The 19,994-nt window shown below is 43.5% G+C and overlaps 1 protein-coding gene across 9 annotated transcripts in view; it reads left to right on the top strand.

Moving 5' to 3' along the window:
• Window positions 1-19,994, top strand: part of FARP1 (FERM, ARH/RhoGEF and pleckstrin domain protein 1) — a 227,148-nt gene that overhangs the window by 143,548 nt on the left and 63,606 nt on the right. For 8 of the 9 annotated variants that reach the window (XR_006414629.1, XM_044429478.1, XM_044429473.1 and 5 more), the window contains exons 10-13: window positions 2,270-2,433; window positions 15,280-15,348; window positions 16,375-16,450; window positions 17,888-18,128. Coding sequence is in view for 8 of the 9 variants with exons in the window: in XM_044429478.1 (XP_044285413.1) it covers window positions 2,270-2,433; window positions 15,280-15,348; window positions 16,375-16,450; window positions 17,888-18,128 (550 nt within the window). In the remaining variant the exon portion in view is untranslated. The remainder of the gene's footprint in view (window positions 1-2,269; window positions 2,434-15,279; window positions 15,349-16,374; window positions 16,451-17,887; window positions 18,129-19,994) is intronic. The other variant, XM_044429479.1, reaches the window with a different exon arrangement.

Genomic DNA, 19,994 nt, shown 5'->3' with positions numbered 1-19,994 from the left:
GGGTTGAGAGTTGAGATGAGCTCATTATTCCAATTCCAGTAAAGAGAAGGCATCATTTAACCCAATGATTGAGAGAACTGGGCATGTTTAGCCTTGAAAAGAGAAGACGGAGGGGGGACATGATATTCCTCTATAAGTACCTCAAAGGCTGTCACAAAGAGGAAGGTCACGATCTCTTCTTGCTGATACCAGAGTGTAGGACACAGAATAATCTTGGCAAGCTGTGACAACCCAGTTTCAGGCTTGATATCAGGAAAAGCTTCCTCACTGTCAGGGCAACATGACAGTGGAACCAGCTGCCTAGAGAGGTGGTGGGCTCTCCCACACTAGAGACATTCAAGAAGAAACTGGACAGCCATCTGAGTGGGATGGTGTAACGTGGTGTCCTGCAACTGCTGGGGGTTAGATCCGATGGCCTTCATGTCCCCTTCCAACTCTGCTATGCTATGATTCTATGACACAGTTATTATTTTATGTGTGCGTTATAGTACTTTGTGTTCTGAGATATCTAGGGTTTATGTCTACAGTTTGTCATGAACGTTCACTTCAGTTCACTGCCTTTCAGTCTCAGATGCCTATCTATCAGAATGCAGGGTGCCTTGCTGATAGTTGTATCTCTCTAGAGAAGAGCAAAGCTATCTACTACTTCCAAAAAGAAATCATACTACAAATACTCAACCCTGTATACTGCTTTGGGTTTGTGTTTTGGTTGGGACATGCCTCTTTTACAGATGGGAGTACAGATGGGACATGCCTCTATTAAAAATAGCTCTGCCTAATAGAACTAGATGCTATTTTTTCAAGGTTACCCTGAAACTCCAGGCTCTGCTTTACAATTGAGGGAATTGTACTCCCTCAATGACCTCCAGTTGTACTCCAAAGTGGAAAAGCCAGGCACAGATTGATCACTTTAGTAGGTATGAGACTTCCTATTTTTCCTCGTCTTTTCATATGGAGAATTCAGTCTTAAGCAGATACTTTGAGTCAGCCTTCATGACTTAAAGAGTTATCACTATTCCAGAATATTGCCTGTCACTTAGAAACCTAGAAACAGAGCGAGTCAGAAGGGGTCTCCCAGGCCATCTAGTCTGACCTCCGGCACCAGCCGGCTCCGCTCACGACATGCCCACCATGTGGATGTCCAGCCTATCCTTGAACACCCGTGGACCTCTCAATGACCTCTCGTGGAAGCCCATTCCACACCCTCGGAGTCCTGACTGTCAGGAAGTGCTTCCTGGCATCGAAATGGAACCTTGGCTCCCCGAGCTTTGCTCCATTGGAGCGCATCCTGCCTTCCTCTGCAGGGGAGAACAGGTCTCTACCCATCTCCATGTGACACCCCCTCATATACCTGTATGTCGCTAACATATCCCCTCTGAGTCTCCTCTTCTCCAGGCTGAAGAGACCCAGTTCCCTCAGTCTCGCCTCATACGGCATTCCCTGCAAACCGGCCACCAACCTTGTGGCCCTACTCTGCACTGATTCCAACCTGGCTATATCTTTTTTGTAATGAGGGGTCCAAAACTGAACACAATACTCCAATTGCGGGCGCACCAGAGTCGTGTAGAGTGGTAGTAATACCTCTCTTGATCTAGATGCCACACTTCTGGCTATGCTACTTCTGTTGTATCACCCCACAAAACAAATATTTTGAGCCTGGCAGTGGATCTGGTTTAGAAAAGATGAAGTGATTAAGCACTTCTTAAGGGAAATGGTGATTATTACATTGTTGTCATTTAAGGGCTTCATGCAAGGTATTTCCATGATATGACAAGAAAATTACTGTCTGTTGCGTGTTCTTGTTTTACACCCTAAAGAATTAAACTAATAGTTCGGGGGGGGGGTAGTTTCAAAGTTTTGTTTTTTTTTCCTACTGTTTTAAATAAATAAATAAACAGTTACTCCAAAGACTTCAAACATATTGGGTACAAAATCTTAAAGAATTAAACGAATCAGTTTTTAATGAGGTATTTAATTTTAATTTTTTTTGATCTGGATGCTGTAGAAGAAATGGTGAAGAACTGAAGTCGATTAAAGGCTATTTGATTCTTAAAGGCAAATAATGATGAAATATGTATACTTAAAATTCAGCTTCTGTAATCTGTGCAATACAACTATTCTCCATTTGTACAGTCTAACAGAATATGTTGGATTTTTTCCAAGATGGCTGGCAAGCCTGAAGGGAAATGACTACCTTTCTGCGCTGACTTTCTACAGTCTATAATTTCTCCCACATTCTAATGTAAAACCTATTGGCATTCTCTTTCAGAGTAATTTTCAGGACACATTAGAATTCCTGATGGCCAGTCGGGATTTCTGTAAGGCTTTTTGGAAGATCTGTGTAGAACACCATGCCTTCTTCAGACTGTTTGAGGAACCCAAGCCAAAGCCTAAACCTGTTCTCTTTACCAGAGGTTCATCTTTTAGGTTCAGGTAACTTTCTTAGCTATTGTAATCCATGAGAGGAATATGCTCACTGTTTCATCGTGTTCTTGCTCCAAAACATCATAGTATGTTGTCATGGAAACAAACAATAAGGTTGGAAACTCCTTTCCCCTGACTGCCCCATGCAACTAGCTTTATCAAAGACTAGACCTGTAGGGACAAGGCCCCCATCTTTTCAATTACAGCCTTCCAAAGTTGCTGTCATGAAGTCTGATTCAGAACTAGAAAATACATGAATACATGCCTGAAATGTTAAGGCCAGGAGGCTCGGAGATAAATGAAGACGCTGGTGAGAACCAGACCACATCTGGCTCTGTGGGAAACACTATCGTGAACCAGCGTTGTTAGATGTGGGCAGACTTATCCCTGTTAGTGTCAGATCAAATGAGCAGCATCAGTCATTCCTGCCAGTTAACTTACAGGCAGCAGGAACCATACTGAAGATGGAGCTAACTGTTTTTGATTGGGCAGGAAGGAGAAGGATTCAGTTAGGAATCAACCTCTTATCTTTAAGCTACATTAACCCAACAGCAAGTTTTCCAATTTTGTGTATGTGTTCTGTAAATGACTACTGCAGTGCTCTTCCTTGTCGTAAACCATCCTGAGATGCCAGTAATGGGACGGTATATAAAAGTTTAAAATAAATAAATAAAAATCACAAAGCAGGCCTAGCTCATCAGTTTTAACATAATAAAGACTTTACAGCCTTTATTCTGATATGTTAATAAGGAAGATTGAAGTCCAGCTCATGGTTAAACACAATTTGGCATGATACTCAGTCCTTGAAACTCTGATTTAAGGGCTGCCTTCGCATTGGTAGGACTGCGATAAACCAAGAAAACTTTTGAAACCAAACATAGGAGTGTTTGAATTCACTGTATGTTCAGCAAAGTTAATCTGACCCACCACCAATCAGCAGTTTCAAACGAAGGACTGGCATAATGGGTTCAGACTTGCTTATTGCTGAAATGCTCACACAGGCAGTGCTCTAACGTTTATGTTCAGTTTGATAGTGCCAGTAAAAGCCGACATTTCTTCCCCATTGGTTCTATGAAGTGGGAACCTTGAGTACATTTCAGAGTGGAGTTGGTGCTTGCAAATGACATTAAGATACACCATGCAATTTCTATTGGAACGAAAGAGATCTAGTCCATGTTAGCAGTGTCTCCAAGGACCTTCAGGTTTAACCTTGAAAATACCTGTAGCAACAATTAAAGAGGTATGGCAACAATTAAGCATGGTAGTTGACAGATACTCTGAGGGGAAAGCATACCCTAAGCTGAAATGCAGCCTAAAATTCAATGCTAGTGAATCTTGTCTTATGCTGGTTAAGAATTCATCAGAGTTAGTATCTCAGAGTTATGATACCAAGAAACTTTTCCTGCTTTCAACAATGCAAAAGGAATTGGGTCACATTTTTTGTGACGGGGAAAGGAAGAATTAAGAAGCAGAACAGAGAAATGGTTTAGGGCTATATTTGGCAGCTAGGTGACTGTTGAATCCATCTCTGAAAACTTGCATCACCTTAAAAGGTGATGCATCACCTACAAACTTGCATCACCTACAAAAAAGGGTTTTGTTATCACCTTACACTATCTTTAAGGTACACTGAATATTGTATACCACATTACCTACTAATATCTGCTAATTTTGTGAAGTAGAATGTTTATCATCCATACAATATCCTAAATCATTCACTTGGATTTGGAGGCAGTGAAATGAAATAAGTTAAAAATATGGACTCAATTTCAGTATGGAGAAACTGATTTTATTAGACATTTATCAAAAGTTGAGACTATAAGATTTTGTCCATTTTTGGTTAATGAGTGTAAGCTTTATATTGATAATGAAATTAAATTTTTTAGAAAGAGTTTTTCTGGTGCCCCAAATTTGCAATGTTGTCGCTGTAAATTTATGCAATAACAAAAATTATTTATTTAAGTTTTTCTGTACCTTCCTCTTACCAAACAGTCTCAGGATGGTTTTACAATAAAACACAGTAAAACACAGCATCATTTCTATACAGTAAAACTGCAATTAAAATAACAATTTAAATCTTAAAATACTAGGAAAATAAAAAGGTTTTAGCCTGGTACCAAAAAGAATAAAGTGTTGTACCAGGCACACCTCTCTGGGGAGTGTATTCTATAACCGGGGTGCCACCGCAGATAAGGCCCTTCTCCAAGTAGCCAGTCTCCTAATCTCCTTCAAGGAGGGCTCCTGAAGAAGGTCCTCCTACTCAGATCTTAAGGGGTGGGCAGCCGTATACTGAAGGAGACACTCCTTCAGATATCCGGGTCCTAACTTGTTTATGGATTTATAGGCCATCACCAACACCTTAAATTTGGCCCAGACTTCAATTGGTAGCCAGTGTAGATGGTAAAAGACCAGCATTGTATGTCCATATCTGCTGGTTGCTGTTAACATTTTGCCTGCTGTATTCTGAACCAATTGAAGTATCCCAACTGTTTTCAAGGGCAGCTCCTTGTAAAATGTGCTACAATAGTCCAATCAGGAGGTTACCAGAAAGCTGAACTGCCTACCGAGGGGACCTCTGTCTTGTCTGGATTAAGCCTCAATTTATTGACCCTTATCCAGCCCATCACACCAGCCAGACACTGGTTAAGGACAGCCACTGCCTCACCTGGATTAGATATGGAGCTGGCTATCATCAGCATACTGGTGACTCCACAGTCCAAACTCCCAGGTGACATCTCCTGGCCTGAAACCTCACTGGAATGGGTCCAGATGGTCAGTTTCCTCCAAGAGAGCCTGGAGTTGCCCAACCACAACCACTCAAGCACCTTGCCTAAGAACAGAATGTTAACCACCGGTCTGTAATTAGTGGCCAGCTCTGGGTCTGGATTCACCCTCTTCAGGATGGGCCTGATCATCACCTCCTTCAAGGGGTCAGGGACCTGACCCTCCCTTAGAGAAGCGTTAACAACCTCCTGAACCAGGTACACATCTCATCCTTGGCTTTGGTGAGCAGCCATGAAGGGCAAGGATTGAGTAAGCAGGTGGTGGGTCAGACTTGCCCAAGCACCTTGTCCACATCCACAGATTGCAACAATTGAAACTCATCCAACAAGAGCAGACCAGATGATGCTCTGGATACTTCCCATTCTAGGACCTCATCAACTGTGGAGTCCAGCTCATGGTGAATCTGAGCAATTTTATCCCTAAAGTGTGATAGGGTTTATTTTAGGCCCTGAATGAAGTAGGCCCTGCACCACCTGAAAAAGCACAGTTGGATAGCACTATGAGAATGCAATGGAAGCGGAGAAGAATTCTTTCTTCATCACCCTCACCGCCACAGCATAGGCTCCATAATGAGCTCTAAGTAGTGTTCAGTTGGATTCAGCATGGGATTTCCTCCACTTACACTCTAGTTGTCTCCCAGCCTGCTTCATCATCTGCAATTCAGGTGTGTACCAAGGTGTCATGTGGGCCTTGCATGGTAGGAGAGGATGCTTAGGAGCGATTGTGTCAATCGCCTGGTCATTTCCCCATTCCACAAATCCATCAGGGCGTCAACAGAGCTCTCGGGTATCCATCAAGATCCATAAGACTCAGGGGTTAGACCAATTTAATAGACCCCACACCCTTACCAAGGAAAAAACTGGTCCCAAATTTATGCTTCACAAGAAAGTGATCTGACTATGACAAAGGGGTTAGAATCAAGTTCCTCACTTCCAGATCACCATCATGCCGTCCTGTCGAAAAGACCAGGTCCAGAATGTGGCCTCTTTAATGTGTTGGGCCAGTGACATGTTGAGACAGTGCCGTGATTTTCATGGTGGCCATGAAGTCCTGAGCTGCCCCTGTTAGAACAGACTCTGTATGGCAGTTGGTCCCCCAGAACCAACATCCTAGGGGTCCGAGACAATCTTCATCAGCTCAGGCAAGGAGTCTGTTAGGCAGAAGGGTGCATGTTACATCAACAGAATTTCTAGTCTGTCTCAGTCACCCAGCACCAAGTAGAAACACTCAATACCTGTCCTTGAAGGGACAGGAAGCCCCATAAGGGAGATTGAATCTCTGTAAATTAGGATCATACCCCTCCCCTCCCCTCTAGGTGAGGTTGATGCTGCACCAGATACCCGGGTGGGCACAGCTGGGTGAGCCCCAGGTCCCCCACTTCTCCCACCCAGGTCTCCATGATACATGCCAGGTTGGCCCCCTCATCCAATATTAAATCATGGATGAGGGATGTTTTTTTAGACCGACCTGGCATTCAACAGCAGTAGCACCAAGCCTGAGGGCCAGTTGATATCCCTGCCTGGTACTTTATGGCTAACGTTAAAAACAGAAGAGGGGACGGGTGCTAACCATCCTCCTTTCACTTATTCTGCAATGACCTGTTAAACCCCCCAGAGCCATATCTTCCCCTGTCCATAACCACCCCTATGGGGGACTCCTCTGCTCCCCAAATTAAAACACAATATAAAATATAAATATGAAATGCAAAGATGCTGTGCAGTTAAAGTAGAGCCCTAATGTAATACAAACGCCTCTGGTTCCACTTAACAAAGCTAACCCTAAACGATTAACTACCACAGTGCCCTTCCTCCCACATCACAAACAACCAGAGTCCCTGGCCCAACCCAGCCCTGAATGGCCCCAATTGGCACAATGCCCTTTAGCCACTGCTCTTCAGCTGCCGGCTTTAGTCTGTGGCTGGCAAAATAAGGGACACTGGCCCTGCCCTGCCCCCTGTGAGCGCAACCCCCCCACCCCCGATCTCCCCTCTCACAGGAATTGGGAGCAGGTGAGTGTAGGGGTGGCAGAAGCTGAGGGGCAGAGCAGGGCATGGTCCTCATCCCGATGGCGGAGGTGGTGGTGGCAGCATCCTCGGGGCTTCCATGGCGCAGCAGGCAGGCAGGCAGGCAGGCACATCTGTAGCTGTTCTCAACCACTGAAATTTGCCTGAGACCTTTTTCTTTAGGCTTCCATTTAGGGGAGGGCTTTACCTGGCTGGTGAAGAGTAGAATTTGTTGTAGATATAAATCAGTTTTACTTATTAAAGAGACTTCCAGTGCTATGTATGGCATACTGCAGGGTTTTTCTTTTCTGCTTCAGGTTTTTTAAATTAGCCTGTGCCCCAGATAAAAGGCACAATAAAAATTCAAACTAGAAATAAAATTGACACTTCCCTGTCTGTTTTGCTATCTCAGCTTTCCTCACTCTCCTGCTGTAGCTCCAGCTTGACATGTATGCGACGTTTCTTCTGCATACTGAGCTTTTTGAGCTTCTCTTAGGGATAGCTGAGAGTGCAGTTTCCCAGCCATGTAATTTGTGGTAGCATTTATGCTGATCTCCACTTTTCCCACTATTCATCCTAGAAATTACGCAGTTTCGTAATTAATTACTCATGTCTGCCTGAAGCATCTTTAATAAGTAGGGACTATTTCATTGACTGCTAGATAACTTTATGCCTGAGAGAAGTATTCTGAAAGTCAGCGTTCTGTGTTGCTCTGATACTGCATAGAAAAGGACCTTCAGCACCATATCCTTTGTGTGCAGAAGGTCCTTGATTCAACTTTGGCGCCTCCAGTTAAAGGAGCTTTTGCAAGACTGCCTTGAAGACCATTGGAAGTTCAAGAGTGACTTTTGTAGCTGATCCTCCAAGACAGTGCCACGTTTTTATTTGTGATCGTATATTTGCCTTAAGCACCTTGTCTAGTGAAATTATTTTAGTTTATGCCTTTGCATTATCTTTAAGATGATTACCTAAAATAATCCTGCAGTGCTTTCAAGAGCTTAGTAAGAGATTGACATTAGCTCTAGAAACTGAAGAAAATGTAGTGAGAAAATATAATTTTTTCCTGTCCCACCAACACAATGGCCAAGTTCACACATCAGGACAACCATGATGGGGAGTGTGGGGGTTAGAGCTTGGAACAAACTCACATGTAAAATCTTGTGACTTAATTGTGCAGTTTGTGTGCTCCTGATGCTAGATATATGGGATGTTTAGTGTAACATCCAAATCTGGAATTCTGGCTTGTCTCTTCCCTGACAAGCTAGAATTGGAACTAGAGTTGTATTCTTAGTTTTCAAACTCCAGCTTGTTGGTGAGAGATAAACCAGAACTTGGACTTTGTGCTAGACAATTCAGGGATGGAATGTTCCTTGGTTGTTCAGCTGCATCCCATGGAAAGCAAGCCAAGCAGGAGGACTGAATTGCATGAATTAGCATGCTAACTTATTTACAAGAGCTGGACGCTCAGGAAAAAAAAATCTGAGTTACTGTAATTTGTACACTAGGTCAGTCATAGAAACAGGCATTCATCTTTCATGATGATGAGTAATTCAAATTATCCATGCTGTTTCTTGCTTGGAACTTGTATCCTTACACAAAAATGGTAATGTGAAGCCTGTCTCAGTGGGGATTCAAGTTTAGACCACTCAGGTCCATAATCAATTCTTGTGGCCACCAAATATTATGCATATGATTCTAGCCAGTGTTATACTTCACTTTAAATGTACTTCTAAGCAATCAAGAGAGATGCAACAGTGAGATTGCTTCTTTCTGGTCTCTGTGACTCACATAGGATTGCAAACTCAAACAAAAACAGTCCTTCAAAATATTCTGTGGCTGAGCTTTAGCAGGGAGTTTTGCCAGCCTCCTCTGCACATGCTCCAGGGCTTGACTCCTGCCTCTCACTAAGTTACTTTTTATCTGCTTCAGAGACTAGTAGTGTTCGTAACATTCTCTGTATCTCATGGGTTATCCTATTAAATAGCTACAACTGTCCCCTCCTGGGACTGCTGGGCAAATTTTCTTATTTGCACTTTACCTTTTTCCCCCTTTAATTTGTTCTCATTATTGTATTTTCTTCTGTTTGTTCTTGCCTTCTGTCCTTGAAGTCCATGACCACCAAATTTGGTATGGCATCAGTATCTGTACCACCCTTGAGCTAATCATCACTCCTGGCAGCTCAGCCCAGCCCTGAAGCCAGTTCTCCAGATTAATATCCCAAGAATTCCTGGGTACTGGGACCAAAGAACAAGAAGTGTAATTATAGGATTGAGCTGAATGATCAACCTATGGCTTTAGTTTTGCACCATCAATCCTACTGCCAACAGTTTCCTAACTGCCTCATCTGAGGTCACTTACTCCTGTTGGAGGAATCCGAGCCCACCCTTTCCTTGTTCATTCTTCTTCTTCATGGTCTCCATGCAAAACACACACCAATGGGGCTTGACGCACAGTGTGGGCCTCATCCGGTAGAAACTTCCAGAGCTGGTCACCATAGAGTGGGTGAGAGCCAGGACTGCCCTGCGCCTCTTGTGGTACATAGGTGGCAGCTCCCGCCCAGTCCCTCAGTTTCTGCACCCTGACCTCAGGACCCTGTGCCTGACGGCCTGGAAAATACCCCCCTGACAGAACCCTATGGCTCCATACCCCAGGCTGTCGCCGCCATGGTCTTGGCCACCCTCAAACCCTCCACGCGCTGCTCCTATGAGGCTAAGTGGAAAGCCTTCTCGGCTTTTGCTGCAGCACAGGACCTTGACCCCTCCTTGGCCTCCATGGAACATATCCTGGAGTACCTGCAGTCCCGCTTTGCGGTGGGCCTCTCCCCCGCCTACATCAGGGTTCACCTATGGCCATCTCCACTTCCACCCCCCTCCCCCCCATACTAGGGTTTTCCGTGTTCACTCACCCTCTGGCACGCTGCTTCCTCAGGGGCCTCCGCAACCTTGCCCCACCAATCTGGCCCCGCTTCCCCTCTTGGAGCCTCTCTGTAGTCCTGCAGGCCCTCACAAAGAGGCCCTTCAAACTGATGGCCACAATGGACCTTAGGCTTCTGTCCTGGAAAACTGCCTTCCTGGTGGCCATCACATGTGCCAGTGAGCTAGCAGCCCTTCAGATCGATGCTCCCTTCACGACGTTCCACAGGGACAAGGTCATACTCCGTCCAGAACCAAGCTTCGTTCCAAAGGTGACATCTTTGTTCCACCTGAGCCAGGATGTCATCCTGCCTGCCTTCTTCCCCAACCCATCCACCCCCACTGAGGCCACCCTCCATCTCCTAGATGTCAGAAGGGCCCTCGCCTACAATAGGTCCAGAACCATGACCATCCACCACTCAGAGCACCTCTTCGTCTGCTACGAAGCCCCCAAAGCTAGGGAAGCTCTTCCTCAGCCGAGACGTCTACTCGTGAGGAAGAGACAGGAGCTGGCAGTGAGAGTTTGGCATTTGACCAAGGAGACTTATATTTGAGAACCAATGCTCAGACGGCCCAGACACAGCCTGACTCACTGGCTGCTGAGCAAGAAACTTCTCCTCCACCTCATCCCTTGGCCCCTGAGCACGCAACCCCCCCGCAGACTGAGGAGGGAGTGTCTGAGAGAGAAGCTCTCTCTGATTCCAGCTCTGGACTGCCTGAGAAAGATGCAACCCCGGCTCCAGACCCTGAAGCTGCTGAACAGGATTCAGCAGGAGAATTATCATCTGCCTGGGACAGAAGAGCCTTGAAGAGACAGAGCCAATTATGATGAAGGGACAAGACTGTCACGCCCTCGGGCGGAAAGACGAGACAGGAAGGTTTGATACCATGTGCTGCTTTCGTAGCGAACTCAGAAAGAGGCAAGGGGCTCATTAGTAGAGTTTATCAGTTACGTCATAAATCTTGTAGAAAGCAGCAATAAAAGTTTATAGCTGATATACGGCCTGCTGTGTGAGTTAATTGAAACGTGAGATGACCTCACAACACCAGTGCGTGGGATAGGTGATGAATCTAAATGAGAATCCCCGTGAGGACCATTCTCAGTCACTATCTTCTTGGAGACACCACTCTCACCAGCCTTTCTCTTCTTGATACCAAGAAACTGTCAGCATTATCAGCTTCCTCTGGGAGTTTTCTCCACCACTCCTACGACTTTCTGTGGGATTATCAGTGGCCACACTTATCCTTCCCCTACTACTGTGGTGACTGGTCACTGGTCACTGTCATGTTGGAACCACTTGACCTGTCTTCATTCTGGCATCACTGCTATATGGACAGAGATTCCCCAGAATACTGTTCCTTTCTTCACTGATCTTATTCTCGTTGCCATAGTGAGTGGTTTGAGTTAGTTCCATTCCATACTATGTCAGAACAAGCTAAGGTCAAAACCACCACCGGCTCAGTATTGGCCTGTGTTCCAGTCATACTGAAGATTCTGGAGGCTGTCATGGGAACTCCAAGCCAAACAATGAAGTTATTGCCAAAGCCTTGCTCACGGGATTGCTCACGGGTGCAAGATTATTACTATTCCAGTTCATTTGCCCTCTTGGCTATAGTAGTTTTCACCTTCAGTTACAACCACTGGAGATCATTCCCCCTTTTTGGATAACATAAAGCCTTAGGTAGAGCAATGCTGTGATCTACAGGCTAATCTTTGATAGATCTGGTATTCAAGGAACGCAGCTGGACTTATGTGCACTGGTTACTGTATCATGATATCCTTCTACACATCATTGAATAATCATTGACAAAAGTTTCCACTGTACTGCCAGCCTGGAACCTTTATAGAAGACAGTAATTGCAAATGGTAATTACAAATGCCATGGCAATGGTGGCTTCTAGGAATACATAGGCTTTTTGTTGTCTCTTTGGTCCATCATCTCTGGACCAGCATCAACATGATCTTGAACTTTCTCAGTTCCCTTGACCTCCAGGTTGATAAGGAAAAATCCTGCCTCATAGTATCACAGATTCTTCTGTTCAGAAGAGCCCCTCTGGATTCCACTGAGACATGTGTCTCCCTGCCCACTGAGCTACATGAAGATGCTCAGCACACCCTCTGGGACCTCACCTTTGATCCTGAGTGTTTCACAATGTTTCCTCAGCAAAATGGCTGCAACCGCAGCCATAACTTATGCATGTGAATACTGAAGTTTTGGTTCCTCCAGGTTTACAGCACACAGAGAGACTCTTCCACATGTTTGGTGAACTTCCCATATTGGATTTGATGATCCTTCAAATGGTTGACCATCTCACTGAATCTTTTAGTCGGATTTGGTTTCTAGACTTGCTGGTCATCAATAACTGCCACCATAGATGCCTCAATTGCCAGCTTGGGGACCCACTGTGGCTTGTACAAGGTCTGTGAATACTAATCCCACCACAATAACATCAATAACAGCTTTCTAGCTTCAGTAAAAGCTTTCCAGGCAGTTCAATTTTCTACAGAGAACATCACCATGTTTTCTATGTCAACAAGCAAGGAAGAACAAATCCCTCCCTCCTCTACTCTTTCTCTGAACTTCTGGGGCTGGGGCATATTATTCCCATCATCATCCATATTGCCAGAACCATGAACTCAATTAGGACCTCACCCAATCAGTCCTGGATCACCCTGCGCAATTGGGAACTGTCCCTTTTCATCATGTCTGTTCAAACGGTGAAACACTGCCACAGTGGACTGTTTTGTTGCAAGGGTGAGCCCCAAGTTCTGGAGATTCTGTGGCAAGTGGGCCTCAGGGCCAGCATTCCTGATGAACTAGGTGGAGACCCTGAGTTATGGCTTTCACCACTTTCTGCCCGTTGCATGAGTAACGGACAAAAGGAAAGACAGTGCCCTCTGCACTGTCTAGCAACTGTTTGGTAAGCACACCAACTGTGGTTTGCAGTAGTGCTCCTCCTCTCAAAATGCTCCTTAGCTTTCCGCACAGACTGGACCTCTTCATGTGTTAGGGTAAATTAGGCATCCCGAACTCAGAACCCCTTCTCTCATGATGTTGCAGATGTAGAGCAGTGCCAGTTCTCCATGGAGTAACTGGAAATCATGACCAGCTTTCTCAAAATGTGCACTCAGACCTTGTACATTCCTAAATGGAAAACATTTTTGGCTTTCATTGTTCCTATCAGGCAGAGATCAAGGCTTTCTAACTTATCCTCAAGTTTCTCCCCTCCCTCAAAAAACAAGAGGTTGGCATTGTCATTGCTCCACATAATAATCGAGAATAATCTCAGATAATCATACCCATAGTAGTTTTTTCCCCATCTACTTGAACCTAGTGTCAAATATTTCTTTATGGGGCTTGCCAATATCTTGCCACCCTTGCTTCCAGCATGGAGTCTGTTTATAATTCTGACACAATGAGGAACTAAGCCCTTCAAACCTGTGACCACAACTAACCTCCTCCTCCTCACTGTGAAAGGAGAAGTCCTCACTGCCATTACCTCTATGTCCCGAGCAAGTGAACTTGACACTCTTCCTCATGACTAACCTTATGTTATCTTTCACAGAAATAAAGTTGTTTTGTGACTAGATTTTTCCTTGCTTCCAAATATAGTGCTGCTGTTTCATTTATCTTAGAACACTGTGTTAAAATTAGTTCCTTTCCCACCCGACCTCCACACTGGAAGGGAAACTTCACTCAGTAGATGCATGGCTTTGTGCCATACTTCCTTTTGTTTATCTGCCTTCCCTCCAGGAAAGGATACCTGGTATCTTGCAGTGTTTTGCTCAGTGTGCTTATTATACTTCCTACCTATAAACTTGCACACTTCTTGGCATCCCAGCAGATGCTGCCTCTCTCTGGGGTGTTCCACTTCTCCAGCTCTGTAGTGCTGTAACCTGTGTGTGGCCAGTCAGTGGTAGATGATGAGCACTTGGGCATCAAGGCCCATGCAAACATGGCGTTCAGCTGAACACTTTTCTTCCATTTTGGAGTGATACCACCTTCCTGTGGAGGGTGTCACAGAGGCACAAAGAAGAACATGTAGCATACCTGTAGCTTGTGTTCTATGAGCGGTCACCTGTGAATTGTTGTGACACACCATCCATCTTACTTGGATGTCCTGCTCTCCATTCATTCCCCTGCTGCAGCACACCAGGAGCTATGTAAGGAGCAGGAGCCACATCCTGGAGCACATGCAGCTGGTGCTCCTGCTCGATCTTCTGCTCATATTCCAGATGATTGCTCTGTGCAGGTATATAACCCGACAGTGGGAGTTCACAGGTGGCCTCAAAGAACTGCATTTAGAGATAAGCAACTTACCTCTTTCCTGCCATTTGGTTTAAATCTTTCTGCTTTCAAGAGTAGCCGAGCACTGTTCCAAGTTTCATTCTCACTTTTCAGAGCAGACAGATTATATCTCCATAAAGGTGTGGATTTTTTTTAAAGTATCCTGCTTTAGTCTGTGGTAAAAGATCATTTGATTGTCCAAAGTAACTTACTGAGTCACAGATGTGGTAAAAGGTATATATGTTTTGCAGTACTAATACGTGTTGTCAAAAAAGTAATGTACTATGTTGAACGGTACATACCATCCATGTATTTTGGCAGCCATCCCGTTTTGCTTTCACAAAATATGAATATCACAAAAACAGGTTGTTTATTTAAAGCTTTTATATACTGTCCAACTACTAGCGTCCGGGGACAGTCTTACTATAAAAGCAGCATAAAATGAAATGAAGTACAGCATCCAAATAATTCCAATAAGATACTGAGCTCCTGCCCCCCAGTGACCAGGCTTTGCATAGTTTGTTGGATCCCAGTATGAATGCCTTCTATAGTATAACAAAATTCTTACCTACCTGGTCTTACGTCAGGCATAAAGGAGCTAATTCAGTTTCGTCCTGTGCCAGAAGTGGATGCTATAAGATATGAAGTAACCTGAGCACAAGAGCATATTCTGTGGTTCCAAGGGGATGCAGCCAAAACAGACCCTGTCATGAGCAGCCACCACCCCTGCTTCTGGTAGTACTGAGCATTTCCAGACAGCATGGATAGTAACAAATGATCAGGCCTGGCACTAGAAGTAGACTTCAAGAGTGAGGCACTTCTTTGGCCTTATTAATTCTGCTATATTTTTGCTTTTTCTCTTTCCCAGTGGCCGAACTCAGAAGCAGGTACTCGACTATATTAAAGAAGGAGGACACAAGAAAGTACAGTTTGAAAGGTTAGAGAGACTTTGCTGTAATAATAATTTTGCAGGGTTTGTGTGTGTGTTAACTATCAGCATACAGTTCACTTAGCTAAATGATAGCTGGGGGCAATTGAGGCATGAACTTGGCATGTTCCACCTACAAGAGAAAAGCAACAGGGCATGCATGGAAAACGGTGTGCCGAGTTTTCCTCTCTGCCCACCCATTTGGCTGTGGCTTCCAGTTATATGTTGAGGTGGTTTTTCAAGGCAGGAGAAAACAAATTAGGTTTATCTACTGATTAATTTTATTTCCCTTTCTTCCCTCTGTTTGGATTATGTCAGCAAAATAACTTGTAATTGTGAGCTGGCTGTTGGATTCCAGTTCAAGCACCTTAAAACTACCTGTGACAAATAGCAGAACCTGTTCTGGCTTTCTCAAGGTTGCAAGAAGCCTGTTCAACTTGCTGTTTTTATGAACATGAAATGTAGCAGATGTGGTGATGGCATTTTTCAGAGTATCACTTCACAGTGAACAACTCTCATCCCACCCCACACCAAACACACATTCAATTTTCAAAACGTATATGGAAGGAAAGGATGATTATGGGTAATTCGTTATGTATACTTTTTCTTACTTTAAAATAAAGGAAAGAAAAACAAATTTATAACATTAGTTGACAGCACCATTCAACAATGTAAGGGTGGATTCTTGACTGCTATGGCCAGATCTGTTTCTAAACCCATCTGTGACAGGGTGAGCAGTGTTTTTCTAAACTGTATAACAACCCTAACAGCTGGTTTGTGTTCTGACTCATCTTGGAAGACTTCTTTAGTGCTCCATCCTTTCCTTTTATGAAGTTTATATAACATAGACATTTGTTGAAATATCACACACATAGGCAATGAAAAAGGGGAATCTGTTTTTGAGCAAAAAGTCTGCTTGAAGCAGGAACTTTTGATTAAATATATGCAGTTGTCCATCATTGGTTTATTAATAAGATGGGTAAATGTTATAAGGATTTTTCTACATTTTACAGAATGTGTTTTTCCTCCTGCCAGGAAACACAGCAAGATCCACTCTGTTAGGAGCCTGACTGCAAAGCCTTCAGAACAGCATTCAGAGGTGCCAAAACAAGTCAGTTATATTTCAAGCTTTTGCAAGCAAAAGGTCTGATAGTCCTTTTTATCTTTGCCAGGCCTTGTTCAGTACTCTGCTCCATAACTCACAGGCACAAGTAGCCCAATGAATAGCGACACTGTGACTTTAGGCAACCATATCCTTTCCTCTGGTTTGGAAGATTCCCAAATAAATAGAAAGTTCAAGCGCTGGGGAAAGATTTAACTTAAGCAAACCCCAGAAATAAAAATACTGAAGCTTGTGTCCAGCAAATTTATATGTTACTTATTGAAGAACTAAGGCTGCAATTGTACACACTTTTCTGGGAATAAGTACCCTTGGATTTATTTTGTGGTAGATATGCATCAGACAGCCTTGTAAACAAATTATACATATGTATATGAATACATTGCTGCATATAATCTACATTGAGCATATTTGATCAGAGTCAGGTTTCTTTCTTCCAGGTTTTTAGGGAAAGAGTTGTGGTTAACGCATGGGGACAACACAGAGCAATTAGAATAAGTGAAATATTAATAAGAATAGTAACAACAAACAGGGCAGTAAATGCAGAGAAGTGGAATGCAAGAAGTTTCCTGGACTAAATTGGCATTTATTTGTGATCAGTGAAAGCAATTCCATCCTATTTGTTGAGAATGTTGAAGAAATTGATCTTAAATTTGTGTCAATGAACCACAAGAGGTAGAAATATATTTTTCCCACAAATTGTAAGCTGATTATCACAATTCTAAGTGGAAAAACAGAACAAGAATGTCTGACCAATTAACAGTTTGTAGTCAAGAACTCCTTCTGGGGTCAGTTAGATCTCTTGCCTGGTAGTTCAAAGATAGTATATTTTGCTGAGACAAGGAACAGTTAAGGCCTTTATAAGCATTTTGACTAAAAAGTCTCAATTCATAACTATAAAAACATAATAAGTTGAGTTGGCTGATAGCATTTCCTGGAAAATGTAATGAATGTTTGCAATGTTATTCAGGTATTATTTACAGCATTTATAAGATTTACATCTTATAGGAACGTAAGAAACTGCCTTATGCCTGATCAGACCATTTGTCTAGCTCAGTATTTTTTATGCTGTGTGGCAGTAGCTTTCTATAGTCAGAGTTATTCCACGTGCATCTGCCCGATCTCCTTACTGGAAATGCCAGAGACTGAACCTGGCAGCATCTGATGCAATTGCAAAGCATATTCCCTATGGTCTCATTCTCATTCTGTCTGCCAGAAGCCCTCCATCCTATCTCTGAGCTTGATTCTGAAGGTCAGAGCAAAGCAGGTTAGCTTTTCTTCTTTCTGAGCTTGTAAGCTTCCCTTTCTATCAGTATTGATAACAGCCTACATATATTTGTTAAAGCATCTGATGATTAGTGCTGATTTTGCTTCTTCCCTCCAATTTTACATCTCAGCTCTTTCCCTTTTCTTCCTTTCTCTTTATAGAGCTGTAGTTTTACATATGTAGATGGCGCTGATTCCCCAGTGCTGCCAAGCTGCCAACAGGGAAAGGAATTGAAACTTTCAGTGGAAGATGGTGGACAACGCACAACCCCTTCCCAGAAAAAGAGTCCCAAGGAAGGCAGGAAGCTGGATGGTGGTGTGATGGCAACAATGGAGGAAGAAGAGGAGGTCGTAAAGGACAGAATGCAACACAGTAGATCCCAGACACAGCAGCCAAGCACAGGTCCTGCATCTCGAGCTGCTCGTGGAAGTAGCACATCAATTCCTTTCATTGACTGCAGTGATATAGATAGCGAGTATGACCTCCTCAGGGGGCAAATAACCCAGTCACATTCCCAAACAAATGACAATTATGAGGGTGATTTGACCAGTGGTGCCTATATTGATTATAGAGGTGGAAATTGCAATAGAAATAGATATAGGGATTCCTCCATCTCCTCTATGAAAGCATCCTATTATATCACTGGAGACTATAATGAAGACAGCCCTACTAATATGACATTCTATGTTAGTGAGAGTCCCAGAACCCCACGGCACAGCACTCTGGTTGATGAAATGTTTAGAGGGCCAGATTCCCGCAGTCCATTGGTCACTCCCTTTTCCCCTGGGAGCAAAGGATCAAGCCCTCACATGAGTTTTTGTAGAGCAGGTTCTCAGAGTTACGTCTCTGAAAACGGGCATGACTGCAGGGCTAGGAGTGCAGATGATAATGCTCATTCGTGCAACTGCCATGGGTATAGCAAATGCTCGCCAATCTTACAAAGGCCACAATTGCAAAAAAATCAGAATGCATGTAATAGATCTGAAACAGATCCATTTATCCTGAGCCAGATGTCTTCAGCACCAAGTCAAGAATATATATCAGATAAGTATTATAAAGGAGGAATGGTTAAAATGGTCCCCTTGGAAGGCAAAAGTATGTCAAATGGCATGCCATCTATTGGTCAGGCAAAGCAAAGTCCAGTTATGCAGTCCTTGTATGCTAGGGGCATGATGGACCATATGTCTACCATCCAAATGATGGAAGGATCTACAAGCAGTGGAACAGAGTCTAGTGACTCAGATTCAGAAATGGTTAATCCTTTCACCCACCCCCTTGTATTTGGGAATCCTATAGTGGTGAATTCATCGCCTGTTTCTAGGAACAGGTATCCCTTTGGCAGCCTCCAGCTGGATGAGAAGGTGGAAGATGTGCCTTTGGGCTTCAGTGATGAAGATGGTGTTCATGTCTTCAGTTGCTGAGAAACATGAGCAGCACTTCCACAAATAGACCTAAGGACTCTTCCAATCCAGTCATCTGTTAGAGGGTTGTTCATGAACTACAAATGAAACAAACCTTCATGTCAGCCTTTTAAAAACATAATTACAAAATATAAATGGAGCTTTTTCTAGGAATGGTGGTGATGGTAGATGCAGTAAATCTAATGGTGGCACATTTTTTTTTTCAGTCAGGATTTTTGGCCTGATAAACTTGGTAGTAGATTTTCCATTTTGAAAAAACCCTCTAGTTTTATGTTATATGTTTAAATGAAGTCAGTTGATAACAGAGAGAGAGAAAGAACTTGCTATGTAATCCTATCCATTTTTATTTAGAAGTAAGTCACACTGTTTCCAGTTGGATTTACTCCCAAATAAGTGTGCTTAGGATTGCAGCCTTCATTTGCAAAATCATCTGATTTGAAATTGTGGCATACATATGTGCTCTTCTCTCCTTCTAAGGGAGAGCTTTCTATTCAGTGCCTCACTTAGGAACTAAAGTTTTACATTGCCATCAAAATGCAAGAAACTCGATAGTCAAGGTAATATCTAGGCAAGTCCTTAGAAAATAAACTTAGGGACACCCGTTTCAAGCGCTAATTATATTCTGCTCATGAATACACACATTATTAATATGTTGGAAATATTTGAAAACATTCTGTGGACTGAACCATTGTTTTCTTCTTTGGGCAAGAAGATAGAAAAGGAGAAACTTGAAGGGGGTTGGGGGAGCCATGGAGCCCCTTTTGGAAGAGGCTCTGTGAGATACTTCCGCAAGCATGAATGGCCTCAGTAATCGTGATCTAGCAATTTGGTGCAAGGTTACCTTCAG

This window comes from Varanus komodoensis, unplaced genomic scaffold (assembly GCF_004798865.1).
Source record: "Varanus komodoensis strain SLA01 unplaced genomic scaffold, ASM479886v1 scaffold2, whole genome shotgun sequence".
Lineage (NCBI taxonomy): Eukaryota > Metazoa > Chordata > Lepidosauria > Squamata > Varanidae > Varanus > Varanus komodoensis.
The sequence above is the reverse complement of the archived record's forward strand: the minus strand, read 5'-3'. Positions and strand labels throughout refer to the sequence as shown.